Source organism: Oncorhynchus keta, chromosome 26 (genome assembly GCF_023373465.1).
Source record: "Oncorhynchus keta strain PuntledgeMale-10-30-2019 chromosome 26, Oket_V2, whole genome shotgun sequence".
Taxonomy (NCBI): Eukaryota; Metazoa; Chordata; class Actinopteri; order Salmoniformes; family Salmonidae; genus Oncorhynchus; species Oncorhynchus keta.
In genome coordinates this window covers 30,088,112-30,103,010 of record NC_068446.1, presented here as the reverse complement: position 1 = coordinate 30,103,010, position 14,899 = coordinate 30,088,112, and the positions used below count along the sequence as shown (strand labels likewise).

General features: G+C 42.2%; 1 protein-coding gene across 1 annotated transcript; it reads right to left on the bottom strand.

Annotated features, from left to right (window-relative positions):
* Positions 1-413: 413 nt before the first annotated feature.
* On the bottom strand, positions 414-11,373 carry LOC118359232 (dual specificity mitogen-activated protein kinase kinase 2-like). The gene is made up of 12 exons (XM_052480530.1): positions 11,110-11,373; positions 10,540-10,657; positions 10,051-10,261; positions 9,776-9,922; positions 9,283-9,360; positions 6,161-6,212; positions 5,258-5,382; positions 4,837-5,056; positions 4,602-4,666; positions 4,442-4,503; positions 3,997-4,042; positions 414-1,748 (listed from the first exon to the last, which is right to left on the bottom strand). Exons 2-12 carry the CDS (start codon positions 10,626-10,628, stop codon positions 1,638-1,640), a joined length of 1,206 nt encoding a protein of 401 aa, XP_052336490.1. The 5' UTR covers positions 10,629-10,657; positions 11,110-11,373; the 3' UTR covers positions 414-1,637.
* Positions 11,374-14,899: the final 3,526 nt, after the last annotated feature.

Here is a 14,899-nt window from a genome sequence, read left to right as displayed (position 1 = left end):
TAGTCTTACCCACCACAAACACCCACCAGCAACTCTGTTTTTGTCATTTGTGGCTGAGTCATGGTTGACTTAATTCAGGCCAAATGCAGGAAATTTTAATCAAACACTTAAGAGCAATGTGGAATGTATCTCCTAAAGTGTTTTGGTTTTAAAATAAGTATCCAGAGTATAGTTTAACGGGGAGCCGTGTTATAGCTACAGTACGTGACTCGAGAGTTGAAGACTCTTTGGATATGTGTAGCATGTCATAACCTGGGTCAAGAGCATCATTTGGCACTTTACCTCCCGTCTTTCCTCCGTAAGTATCAGGTAGTGTCGAGTTTCTAAAGGAGCGCTCCTGCCCAATAGAAAGCTCTATTTATCATCTGTTCCATAACCACAAAACTCTCCCCACATAAAACAAAATTGCCATATACATTCACAAATACGTTTTATTTTTTTTACATTATAACAATATCCAACACATTTTCTTTAGATAAAACGAAATGTCTTACATTTCTGTCTAAACGAGTCAAAATAGCACTTGCGTAGTTTATATAGCTTTATACACACACAGGCGACAAAGCAGTAACTTTGTTAGCAACGAATGCAAGTCTATTGGAAATGGTAAAGGTCAGCCAGAAGCAGATTATATATACACAGGGGCTCTTACAGACGACAGGCTAATTAATACATGCTACCCAAACCCCCACCAGAGCCAGTAACCACGGATTCACCAAAAGAAAGCTTGGCGTGTAGGTTCCACTTACTCAGGCAAAGCAGAACAGTGCGAGCAGAACCAAAAACACTTGGGGGAATAAATTGAGTCGACTGGCAAAAATCGGAACATTTCAGAGCGTCTCTAGTCAAGGTGTTGGACGTATTCTGACTTGACACAGATGTGCGTTTCAGGCAGTTGATACAGATACAAGTTTAAAAAAACAACAACAAAAACATGATCTTGAGTGTCTGGAAAATATATAAGATTGCAAATTATGTCATTTTGTAAAATGAGCACATTTGATAACTACGTAATTACTATTATAGTCAAATAAAAATGTCAACATTCAAAGTACTCCTCTCTCAAAACTGTACTGGTCATGAATGTACAAAACGAAGTACTTTGATAAGGCATTAAATGCAAAACATTAGTAGTCACGATGAGTACCTTCTTTGGTTTGCTATCCTCCTGTGAATACAAAGCACCTGACTCCAGTGATTTCTGTCATGGACACTTTTTCTTTGTCAAAGATGGCCCCTCTACAGCCTTCACTAATATGCAGTTGCACAAACCATTAACAACTCTCTTGTCAATATTAATACAGAATTTATCAATACAAATGTGGTAAAATGATATCAATGACAATTCATTAAAATTATAACCTGGCAGCCCTTTCATGCCTTGTACCTTCTCTTTAATATGATGATTGGAGAAAAATATCATGACTAGTGTGTAGATCTACCCTGCCACTGGTATGGAAAATCTGTGATCATACATGGAGTCAATTGGCCCTGTTGATGATATGTACTTTAGAGAGAGTGCCGAAACCTTTTTTAAAGAGCAAGACGAAAAGGGTGCCAAAGTGTGTGTGTGTGTGTGTGTGAGACAGTGAGACACCATGGATCCTAATGTGGGAAGCAGTTTGGCGTTGGGCTGTTCATTCTGTGATGCGGGTTGGGGTGCTGGGTTGGTTGAGGCCCATGGTTTTACACATCCAGCCAGCAAAGTCCACCTCCTCCACCTCAGCACGCTTGATAAACGTGTGGTTCTAAACAATAACAAAACAGCAAACGCAAGTTAGTTAATACAACAGAATTAGTTCATGGCTAATATGGAAAGGGCACTTACAGTAGATAGGCAACATAGCCACAGTGGTTGCTTTAAAGCAGAATTTACACCTTTTTCCACACAATTATTTTAGATAAAACGCATAAGAAATATATTGCTGCCTATTGTCAAAGTAGATCTGAAATGCTTCTTATTGTAATTTCTGCTCGGCTTCAGATTCATTTTGTGATTCAGTTGCAATTCTCCACCAGATGAGAAATCTTTGCTCTCATCATCAGACCAATCAAATCCCTGCATTCTCGAACAGGCATTCCATCAGTTGACAGTGCGTTGACTGATGTGAAGCTACTTTTATCCAGTACTTTTCTCTTATTTTTCTCTGGTAAAATGATAGATTAATTTAAAGCAAAACATTAGAATGTAGCCAGATAAAATGTCCTATGACAAACATTAGATATGATGGTCATGTTTCATTTTTGCATTTAAATTATTATTATTATTTTTTTTAAATACCTTGCTTTTTCCATTGTAAACTAATTTTCTTGTGTGGCTCCTAGCCAAAATAGCATTGCACTTCTGTTGTCATCTAATGAAAATGAAGCAATTTTCTACAGAATCTGTTGCACTAGCGTATTTTGTGCAGGGTTGGGTAGGTTACTTTCTAAATGTAATCCATTACAGTTACCTATCCAAAATTGTAATCAGTAACATAACTATTAGATTACCCAAACTCGGTGACAATCTAATTACATTCCATTACTTTTAGATTACTTTCCCCTTAAGAGAGTAATTAGAAGAAGACAAATGTGTTTTAATTGGTAACATATACATCTATTGCAGGATAAATCAATGTTCAAGTTTACAAGGCTGGCCATATGTTAAATTTTACTTCATGGGTTGGTTATGTAGGATTCTTCTAACCCATCGCTTTCTACTACATATAATAATACGATTCAATTATATCTTTACATTAAAAACCCGTCCATCAGAATTCCAGTCATTCCAAAAAAAAATGTTATACCCCTTGATCTTCAAGAATAGGACTTGGAAATATAGATGAGCCAAATTGTTTTACCTGAGCATAACCCCAAAACTAAGGACTTATTAGCCAGCCCTACTCTGGTGTTTATGATTTTGTCATGGAGGACTAATTGGGCTCATTAATTTGAGTTGAAAAATAAATGCTGCGCTCATGGAATGGCATGCTTTGAACACTACTGCAAAGTACTATTTACATGTAAAAAATTAATGCTGCGTTTGCTATAGGCCTATTTAACTTTTGTTGGTGTTTTGGTAAAAAGCTGAGGGATGGGCCCGGAGAAATGTTACCAATCTCAAATTAATAGACAGAGCTATGGATGCAAGGACTGACCATCCATTACATCAAAATGATTGTTTTAACCATGTTATGAAGCCATATAGTGGTTGTTTACATTGACAAACATTGGAGAAAAACAAGCTTATATTTTGGGTTCTTGTGGAGTGTAACAGTTGAACTAAGCTCATGAGTCATTTACAAGTTATATTCTTCAAGAATCAATCTATGGATGGATATATATATAATTTACAAGTCCAAAAATGGATGCAGCAACTACAGATTGCCCCTTTAAGTCTATCAAAAGTGTGTGAGTTGAAACATGTGTCCATTAACATGTGTAAAATTTTTTATCAGCAGGAATTCGACTCTAGCCTAAAAAAGCCTATTCCTGTTCTTTTGCTGTGGTCCATCAAACACATTTGGTGTGACATCAGTGTTCTCTGACTTTCTGACTTGTGGTCAGACACACTCAGGTGGAACAAACTTAAAACTTGCGCCTTTTTTCAATGCTGATTTGAATGTCATTGAGAAAACAGAAATGTGAAATACTTTTCTTTGCAAACGTTTCTGAATTTAAAAGAAATCCTCGAAGAAATGATCTAGTTATTCCAAAGTATCTGTAATCTGATTACAATATTTTTGCTGGTAACGTAACAGTTTACAGTTACCATTTTTGTTATCCCTTACATGTAATCCGTTACTCCCCAACCCTGATCACATCATGCCCCTGATCACATCATGCCCCTGATCACTTTATTGAAAAAAAAAATGAAAAAAAGACTTGACTTTCAATATGAAACGCAGGTGAAGCGGTTTAAAACGCATATTGTTTTGAACGTCTGCCGTCTTTTGAAAAATGCAGATTTCTGAAAGCTAATAGGACTCCTGAGCCAATTTGAAAACTACATACCATCAGCATCTTCAGGTCAGCTCTCTCCGCTGGATTCTTGATCAGACTATTAACACAAACAGTTGATCATCTCTATGACTTCCGAGAAATCATTAGAAAACTCAGCAAAGAGAAATAAAAGGAAAGCTTTCTCCACTATGAAATATGTTTCTCTCTAAATCCTCCAGAAGTTCTTGGAGTAGGTTAGTAGCACAGGGAATCACAATAAGCATTTTGCTGACTTCACCTAATATAGAGTGATTCTCTAGAGGTGAGAATCTAAGTTTGTTCCATATTGCTCTAGGCTCCGCCTAGTGTACACAATAATTCACAAGATGTGGAGAGTCCACACACAGCCACCAAACAATCATAGTAAACCAACCGGGAATTCTGTCTGAATGCTGACAATAAAAGGTGCTGAGGTAATAATAGGCAGTATTATTATATGATGAATGCTTGGGCTCACCATTTTGTCACAAACTCCTGGAAATCGTTGGTGAAGACACCGAGTGGAAGCCTGGGAGGAGGCTGGGAATGAGGAGAAGGTGCGCAAGACAAAACTCATTAAAAATAACCAGAGCACACGAACAAGTAGAATATATTGTGGAGTCAGCAGTTCATCTGACCTCATTGACAATGTAGTCCAGTAGCTCAAATATAGCCATGGCAGGTCGACTGTCCATCCCATGTCCTGAGGAAGAGGACAATATGGAGAGGTATTTAGATATTATAAATAAATATATATATTTTTCTTACAGAATACCTTTTATTGAAAAGCAAAAATAAATCTGTTTGAAAAGCAGTTATATAATCAGTGTTGTAATATTGTGTAAGAAGAAAGGGCTTCAGGTGTGTTCTAACCGCTGACTGGTCGTCCTCCTGGTGGTCTGGGGAGGCGGTTGGAGGGGGCCTGTGGTTCCCCCTCAGCTCCATCCTGTACTGGCCGGCCAAAGATGGCTTCCAGCTCCTTGGCGTCAGGCGGGGGGATGGGGTAGCGGCCGATGGCCAGCTCCACCAGGGACAGGCCCATGCTCCACACGTCTGACTGCACAGAGTAGTGTGTGCCCTGCAGTCTCTCCGGCTGTTGAGGAATACACGCACGTCACACCCAGAGTGGGCCAAGTGGGCGGGCAGCTCTGTGCATCGCTCCCTCCAGGTGTCTGGGGGAAGGGGACAGGGGACAGGGCTGGCAGCGGCTGCCTCCGTGTGACAAAGCCCTCTACTGGGTACGGCCTCGGCTCTTGGCAAGGCGGCTTGGGCAGGGGAGGGAGAGCTGACTCACCGACATGTAGGAGCGCGTTCCCACGAAGGAGTTGGCCATGGAGTCGATGAGCTGGCCACTCACGCCAAAGTCACACAGCTTGATCTCCCCGCGCGAGTTCACCAGGATGTTGGAGGGCTTGACGTCTGCGTGGCAGAGCAGGGAGGGAGGACAGTTGAGTTGTCAGAGAGCGAGAGGGCTGGAGGCCCAGATCCAGCAGCCCCTTCCCTACTTCTCTTTGTCCCTGTCCCTCTACCATGCCAGACACCTCACCACTGACATTTCATAAAGCCACTGATTCTGCTAGCTAGCATGGACCACAACATTTACATTTGAGACCATACAAACAAGCCAAATCGTCCTCAATCCCTCTAGTCTGGAAAAATTCTCTCAATAATGGGGTGTAGTAGACCTGCTATCCATCCTCTGTGGTGACCCCTCCCACTTCAGAGGAGACAGAGGGGCAAGTATGAGAGGTGGCGTGACAGAGACAGAGGGAGGGGGCTGCAGGGTGTGGCTGCCATGTAATCACATCGGAGAGTGTGTAATTACCGACTGGGCTCCTAGACAGCTCTGCCTCAGCCCTGCTTCTGAACACTACCACACCCCAATACACCGTGGCGCTCAGCTCCGCCTCTAACTACACCCCAGAGCCCACCCCATCGGCTCCACATACACCAGTGCCCTCAACTAAACATTTTTTAAAATAAACTGTACACCACAACGCTCAGCTCAAAACACTTCACCACCGCCCTCAACTTCAGAACAATAGACATCAGAACTCCTCAGCTTCAGATACACCCAAACACACTATAGACTTCACACTAATTCATCCCCTCCAAATCAAACACTATCCAGGGTCTCAAATCATATCGTTAATATGCACAAAAACACACACATTCTATATGGAGAGCTGTCGCTTACCTCTGTGCATGATCTGGTGTTTTTCCCGCAGATAGGCAAGTCCTCTGAGTACCTTTAAAAGTGAGATGCAAACATTTTATTTAACACAACATATAATAACACACACTTCCTGGACCTGAAATCATACAAAGACCAGCTCTGAGTCCATAGATAAATCCATACAGGATATCACATCAGAAACACACACACACACAGTGTGAACAGTGAGGTCTTGCATGCCGAGCTTCCTGTGACTCCTGATGATCACAATTACAGGAGAAAAAGCAGACCATTGAGAAACAATAAGAAACTCCTTCCAAAAGGCCCAGTGCAATCCAAATTCATTTTTGTCCTATCATATTGTACAACAACTGGTGAAATGTGTTATTTCCTGATAGTTGCTGGCTGAAAATACAATTTACACAGGACCTAATCAGCATGGTTTGGGTGGAGTTTTGGCTTGCCTGGTGTTATAAATTAATAGAATACCATAGACCACAAAGACAGTTCCAAACCGCTCTGCCAATAACAGCTAGTTTTCAGGTTATGTCCCTCCCATTAGGCCCCTCACTCAGGCCACTCAGACATTCCCAGCAAAATCAAATCAAATGTTACCAAATACAACAGGTGTAGTAGACCTTACCATGAAATGCTTACTTACAAGCCCTTAACTCTTTCTTGAACTGCATTGTTGGTTAAGAAAATATTGACTAAATAGACTAAAGTGAGAAAAAAAAAGACAAAAGTAACACAAGAGGATACATAACAATAAAGAGGCTATATTACAGGGGGTATTGGTACCGAGACAATGTGCAGGGATACAGTTTATTTGAGGTAATTTGTAAAGTGACTATGCATAGATAATAAACAGTGAGTAGCAGCAATGTAAAAACAAGGGGGGGGGGGGGTTGATTGGGGGTTGGGGGTAGAAGCTGTTAAGGAGCCTTTTGGTCCTAGACTTGGCGCTCTGGTACCACTTGCCATGCAGTAGCAGAGAGAACAGTCTATGACTTGGGTGACTGGAGTCTTTGACAATTTTTAGGGCCTTCCTCTGACACCGCCTGGTATATAAGTCCTGGAGGTCAGGGAGCTTGGCCCCAGTGATGTACTGGGCCATACGCACTACCTTCTGCAGCGCCTTACAGTCAGATGCCGAGCAGTTGCCATACCAGGTGGTGATGCAACCGGTCAGGATGCTTTCGACAGTGCAGCTGTATAACTGATGATCTGGGGACCCATGCCAAATCTTTTCAGTCTCATAAGGGGGAAAAGGTGTTGTCGTACCCTCTTCATAACTGCCTTGGTGTGTTTGGACCATGATAGTTTGTTGGGGATGTGGACATCAAGAAACTTGAAACTCTCGACCCGTTTCACTTCAGCCCTGTCCATGTTAATGGGGGCCAGTTCAGCCTTCCTTTTCCTATAATCCACGATCAGCTCCGTTGTCTTGCTCACATTGGGGCGGCAGGTGGTGAGAGCATTGGACTAGTAACCGGAAGGTTGCAAGTTCAAACCCCCGAGCTGACAAGGTACAAATCTGTCGTTCTGCCCCTGAAAAGGCAGTTAACCCCACTTGTTCCTAGGCTGTCATTGAAAGTAAGAATTTGTTCTTAACCGACTTGCCTAGTTAAATAAAAGTACAAAAATAAAATAAAAAAATAAAAACATTGAGGGAGAGGTTGTTGTCCTGGCACCACACTGCCAGGTTTCTGACCTCCTCCCTATAGGCCGTCTCATTGTTTTCAGTGATCAGGCTGTTGTGTCATCAGCAAACTTAATGATGGTGTGTTGGAGTTGTGCTTGGGTGAACAGCGAGTACAGGAGCACACACCCCTGAAGGTCCCAGGTGTTGAGGATCAGCGTGGCAAATGTGTTGTTGTCCACCCTTACCATCTGGGGGCGGCCCATCAGGAAGTCCAGGATCCAGTTGCAGAGGTCTTTAGTCCCAGGGTCCTTAGCTTAGTGATGAGCTTTGTGTGCACTATGGTGCTGAACTGTAGTCAATGAATAGCTTTCTCACATAAGTGTTCCTTTTGTCCAGGTGGGAAAGGGCAGTGTGGGGTGCGATTGAGATTGCGCCATCTGTGGATCTGTTGAGGCGGTATGCGAATTGGAGTGGGTCTAAGGGTTTCCGGCATGGTGTTGTTGATGTGAGCCATGACTAGCCTTTCAAAGCACTTCATGGCTACAGACGTGAGTGCTACGGAACGGTAATCCTTTAGGCAGGTTACCTTCACTTTCTTGGGCACAGGGACTATGGTGGTATGTTTGAAACATGTAGGTATTACAGACTCAGGTCAGGGAGAGGTTGAAAATGTCAGTGAAGACACTTGACAGTTGGTACGTGCATACTTTGAGTACACGTCCTGGTAATCAATCTGGCCCTGCAGCTTTGTGAATGTTGACTTGTTTAAAAGGTCTTGCTCACATTGGCTACGGAGATCATGATCACACAGTCGTCCGGAACAACTGGTGCTCTCATGCATGCTTCAGTGTTGCTGGCCTTGAAGCCAGCATAAAAGGCTAAATGTTTGCTAAAAAGCTATTATGGAAAAGTAATGTAGTAATTGTTACCCAGAAATTATTTGATAATCACATCAGGCCTTTAACCACATGGGAAGGGAGCAGAGTGCATTTGATCACAGTTGTGACATACTGTGAAGTTATGTTTAGAGCACGGATGGGCAACTGGCCCGCAGATCAATTCCCCCACAAGGTGCAATTTTGAAATGTGGTTGTGCATTAGTAGTTTATGTCTTGTTATGTCAGTTACTCAATTGGCCTGTGTCAGCTAAAACTTTTTAGTTTGGTAATTTGTGTTATGGCCAGCTATCTAAACTTGTAGGAATCATGGTTGAATTACCGACCGCGGGGCTCTTATTGCTTTTGTTAGTCACTCCGGTCATCATATTAAAAACTGCAAACATTTGTCTCCACCCTATAGCAACATGTGTAGAATTGCAGGACATTTGGTGTAAGACTGATGAATTTTTTTCTCCACTCCATGGCAAAATATATAGAATTGCAGGAAACTTGCTTTAAAATTTAGTTAAATCTAGACATCTATAAAATAACCGCAAGTACCACTGAATGAAGCACAAATAATACACAAATAAATCTTCATTATGTAGTGTAATACTCACTGCTATGCTGACTTTGCCCAGGATCTCCTCAGGGATTCTCCTGGCTTCCTTCAGTACCTGATCCAGAGAGCCTCCATCCTGTACCCAACAGGCCACGGCTTAATGTCTGACACACACTGCTACTGTACACAGTCTGCATTTTGTATTGTTTTGTCATACAGTAATACACAATAGCTCCAGGTGCATGGCAGGGTATATCGTAACAACCATTGCAACACATACATTTGTTAAAACAAAGTTACAACTGGTTTGTTAGTGTTATACCACAGGTCCTATTATAAGCACCATTGCTGTCTCAAAACCACACATAAATGTTCAAACTCTCAGCAAAAATGAGAGTTCACACATCTGCCTTTTTGCCATAAACCCCCCCCCACCCCCACCCATCATTGTCTTCCAGCAAGCTGCATCATTCCAGCGTAATGTTAGTTCAATGACTGAGGTAAATCAGACACTCCCCCTCAACTCAAACCTCTGTCTCTCTCACTCTTACCATGTGCTCCATACAGATACTGATCTCGCCATCGCTGTAGAAGGCCCCGTAGAAGCCCACAATGTAGGGAGAGTTACACTCATGGAGCACCTGCAGCTCTCTGATTATCTGGTTCCTGATGGCAGGCTTAATCTCCAGGTGGATGAGCTGTGGAGTAGAGAGATCAGATAAACATTTGAATAATCTACTGCTCATCTAGAATAACTATCAGTTTCAGAGTCAAAAGCTCTGGATTTGGAGAAAAATGTCAAAAGTACATACAAGGTTAGACTCACCTTCCGGGCCATGACCAGTCTGGAGGGTTTGTGGCGGACCTTGTTAACCACTCCACCGTTGCCAGCGCCCAACTCACATATGGGGTGGAAATCGTCATCTTTCAGCTCGCCCACTTGGGCTTTCTGGGTGAGGAAAGCCTCCAGACGTTTCCTCTGCTGTTCGTCCAAATCTAGCTCGCCTAGCTTCTTCTGTAAGGCCTCCAGATTGGCTCTAAGGTGGAGATATATATGCATGGAGTGAGCATGGCATAGATCAATATTAAACAACCATATTCTTGACCATTTTCCTGGGGACACATTTGTGTTCGAGCCGAGCAGTACCAGATACAACTGATCACTGAGCCCATGATTGGTTTGAATCAGGTGTGTTAGGCTAGTGTTACGTAGGTTAGTTTTGGCCTGAAACTAAATTGTGCAACTACAGTTCCGGAATCAACATTTGCCTAATATCAGTACAGTACATGCCCTCAGCCCCCCTTGAACACTCACTCGGACGCAGCATCAATGGTCGTGGAGATGGACTGCCCCTCTCCAATGGGCGTGATATTTAGGGGAACGGGTCTTCTCTTCGGTGCCATTTCGAAATATTTGACAGTGCACTGGACGACTTTCCAAAGCAAATCAGTACAATAATTAACTGATATTTCAAAGTTGTTTTAAAACAGCAACAGGGGTAAATGTTGCTGGCGGTCTGTGACTTAACGTTACTTTGCGATCATGGCAGATAACTAAGGACAATCCCTAATGCACGTCACCTACAGGTCAGGTGCATTTGACTAACGTTATTTAGATAACTAACTAGTTAACGAGTACAGAATATTTCACAAACAAACTAGCTAGCTATAACAGTAACGTTACACTAGCAGTATTTCTTACACAACACATGAACGTTACTGTTCCTTTCGATTATTGCCTAGCTAGCAAGCTAGCTGCTAGGCGATAACTAGAACCAGCTCCCCTACGAAAATCGTGTGCTGCGTTCTTCAAATTGGAGCGGCCCTCGCCACTCAGGTCTCACGGAAAGGACAGCGGCGGTGGTTGACAGGACTGGTCACTGACCGAGGATGGTTGGCCTTCGAAGGTTTGGGGGGGGTGCCGCGGTGGACCTTCCCTATGCAGCCGGGTGTGAAGCTTGGTTGCGGAGAAGGGTTTCGGCAGAGACTGAAAAGGAAGCGAGACACCCCACTCGCAGTTGTTTTCTTCTGGTTTAATGGACCCAGCTGCTATTGTATTGGTGTCTATGGGAGACACACCCAGTTAAGTAGACCGGAACTGACTTATTTTTTCCAATGGTAAACGGCATGAGTGAACTATCTTTGCTTATGGGGTTTCTGTACAGGAAACAGAAACATGTTCGTCACTAGTTACCAAAGCCACAAAGTCATAAACCCCACCTATAAACTAAAATGTATCTTCTTAAATATTTATTTTAAACCTAACCTTAACCACACTGTTAACTTTATGGCTAATCCTAACCTTAAATTAAGATATAGACAATTTTGACTATGTGGCTGTGCTGTCTAGTGTAAACCCAGCAACGTGGAGTCTTCCAAAAATCGCGAGACTGAGCTATCATGGGCATAGCAATTGAACTATGGCCAGGTCTCTCATGATTAGCGACCTCCAATGGAAGGTTGTAGAAATTACAATCAAGTCGTTTTCTTCAACAAGCTACTCAAATACTTCACTTCAGACTACAAACTTACTTCACTTTTCAAAAGGTTTGCTTAGATTTTTGTTTCATTTTGTATTTCACCTCTTAAAGTCTAAGCCTCTGGAGTTTTTTTTTACTAAGCTAATATATGGAATTGTTTTAAGATGGTCATACCATGGATCATTTAGCGATCTGATTTGGAATTTTAGGACCCCTGTAGGTATAAAAACATACAGTTGAAGTTGGAAGTTTACATACACTTTAGCCAAATACATTTAAACTCAGTTTCACAATTCCTTACATTTAATCCTAGTAAAAATTCCCTGTCTTACGTCAGTTAGGGTCACCACTTTATTTTAAGAATGAAATGTCAGAATAATAGTAGAGATAATTATTTATTTCAGCTATTATTTCTTTCATCACATTCCCAGTGGGTCAGAAGTTTACATACACTCAATTATGTTTTTGGTAGCATTGCCTTTAAATAGTTTAACTTGGGTCAAACGTTTTGGGTAGCCTTCCACAAGCTTTCCACAATAGTTTGGGTGAATTTTGGCCCATTCCTCCTGACAGAGCTGTAACGGAGTCCGGTTTGTAGGCCTCCTTGCTCACACACGCTTTTTCAGTTCTGCCCACAAATGTTCTATAGGATTGAGGTCAGGGCTTTGTGATGGCCACTCCAATACCTTGACTTTGTTGTCCTTAAGCCATTTTGCCACAACTTTGGAAGTATGCTTGGGGTTATTGTCCATTTGGAAGACCCATTTGCGACCAAGCTTTAATTTCCTGATTGATGTCTTGAGATGTTTCTTCAATATATCCACAAAATTATCCTGCCTCATGATGCCATCTATTTTGTGAAGTGCACCAGTCCCTCCTGTAGCAAAGTACCCCCACAACATGATGCTGCCACCCCCGTGCTTCACGGTTGGGATGGCATTCTTCGGCTTGCAAGCCACCCCCTTCTCCTCCAAACATAACAATGGTCATTATGGCCAAACAGTTCTATTTTTGTTTCATCAGACCAGAGGACATTTCTCCAAAAAGTGCAATCTTTGTTCCCATGTGCAGTTGCAAAGCGTAGTCTGGCAATTTTATGGCGGTTTTGGAGCAATGGCTTCTTCCTTGCTGAGCAGTCTTTCAAGTTATGTTGATATAGGACTCGTTTTACCGTGGATATACAGTGGGGCAAAAAAGTATTTAGTAAATTGTGCAAGTTCTCCCACTTAAAAAGATGAGAGAGGCCTGTAATTTTCATCATAGGTATACTTCAACTATGACAGACAAAATGAGAGAGAAAAAAATACAGAAAATCACATTGTAGGATTTTTAATTAATTTATTTGCAAATTATGGTGGAAAATAAGTATTTGGTCAATAACAAAAGTTTCTCAATACTTTGTTATATACCCTTTGTTGGCAATGACAGAGGTCAAACGTTTTCTGTAAGTCTTCACAAGGTTTTCACACACTGTTGCAGGTATTTTGGCCCATCCCTCCATGCAGATCTCCTCTAGAGCAGTGACGTTTTGAGGCTGTTGCTGGGCAACACAGACTTTCAACTCCCTCCACAGATTTTCTATGGGGTTGAGATCTGGAGACAGGGGGACACGTCTGGCACTGCAGGATTTGAGTCCCTGGCGGCGTAGTGTGTTACTGATGGTAGGCTTTGTTACTTTGGCCCCAGCTCTCTGCAGGTCATTCACTAGGTCCCCCCGTGTGGTTCTGGGATTTTTGCTCACCGTTCTTGTGATCATTTTGACCCCATGGGGTGAGATCTTGCGTGGAGCCCCAGATCGAGGGAGATTATCAGTGGTCTTGTATGTCTTCCTTTTCCTAATAATTGCTCCCACAGTAATTTCTTCAAACCAAGCTGCTTATCTATTGCAGATTCTGGTGCAAGTCTACAATTTTGTTTCTGGTGTCCTTTGACAGCTCTTTGGTCTTGGCCATAGTGGAGTTTGGAGTGTGACTGTTTGAGGTTGTGGACAGGTGTCTTTTATACTGACTGATAAGTTCAAACAGGTGCCATTAATACAGGTAACGAGTGGAGGACAGAGGAGCCTCTTAAAGAAGAAGTTACAGGTATGTGAGAGACAGAAATCTTGCTTGTTTGTAGGTGACCAAATACTTATTTTCCACCATAATTTGCAAATAAATTCATTAAAAATCCTACAATGTGATTTTCTGGATTTTTTTTCTCATTTTGTCTATCATAGTTGAAGTGTACCTATGATAAATTACAGGCCTCTCTCATCTTTTTAAGTGGGAGAACTTGCACAATTGGTGGCTGATTGGTACTTTTTTTGGCCCACTGTAGATACTTTTGTACCGGTTTCCTCCAGCATCTTCACAAGGTCCTTTGTTGTTGTTGATCTGGGATTGATTTGCACTTTTCACACCAAAGTATGTTCATCTCTAGGAGACAGAACACATCTCCTTCCTGAGCGGTAAGATGGCTGTGTGGTCCCAAGGTGTTTATACTTGTACTGTTGTTTGTACAGATGAATGTGGTACCTTCAGGCATTTGGAAATTGCTCCCAAGGATGAACCAGACTTGTGAAGGTCTACAATTTTTTTCTGAGATCTTGGCTGATTTCTTTTGATTTTCCCATGATGTCAAGCAAAGCGGCAGAGTTTGAAGGTAGGCCTTGAAATATATCATTATCCTATAAGATATCCTACATTCATGTAGGATATCATACTACCTCAATTGGGCCGACCAACCAGTGCTCCCGCTCATTGGCTAACCGGGCTACCTGCATTGTGTCCCACCACTCACCACCTGCCAACCCCTCATTTTACGCTACTGCTACTCTCTGTTCATCATATATGCACAGTCACTTTAACCATATCTACATGTACATACTACCTAAATCAGCCGGACTAACCAGTGTCTGTATGTTGCCTCGCTACTGTAAAGAGCCTCGTTACTGTATATAGCCTCGCTACTGTATATAGCCTCGCTACTGTATATAGCCTCGCTACTGTTATTTTTCACTGTTTTATTTCTTTACTTACCTATTGTTCACCGAATACAGGCTCTAACCAATAGTGCAAAAAAGGTAAGTAAGCATTTCACTAAGGTTTACACCTGTTGTATTCCACGCACGTGACAAATAAACTTTGATGACTTCTGACCCACTGGAATTGTGATACATAGCGAATTATAAGTGAAATAATCTGTCTGTAAACA

Coding starts and splice junctions, on each gene's coding strand:
- LOC118359232 (XM_052480530.1), bottom strand. CDS start 10,628: ATGGCACCGAAGAGAAGACCCGTTCCCCTAAATATCACGCCCATTGGA. Junction 9,361..9,775: donor GTATCTGTATGGAGCACATG/GTAAGAGTGAGA, acceptor TGTTGGGTACAG/GATGGAGGCTCTCTGGATCA. Junction 6,213..9,282: donor TGGGCAAAGTCAGCATAGCA/GTGAGTATTACA, acceptor TCACTTTTAAAG/GTACTCAGAGGACTTGCCTA.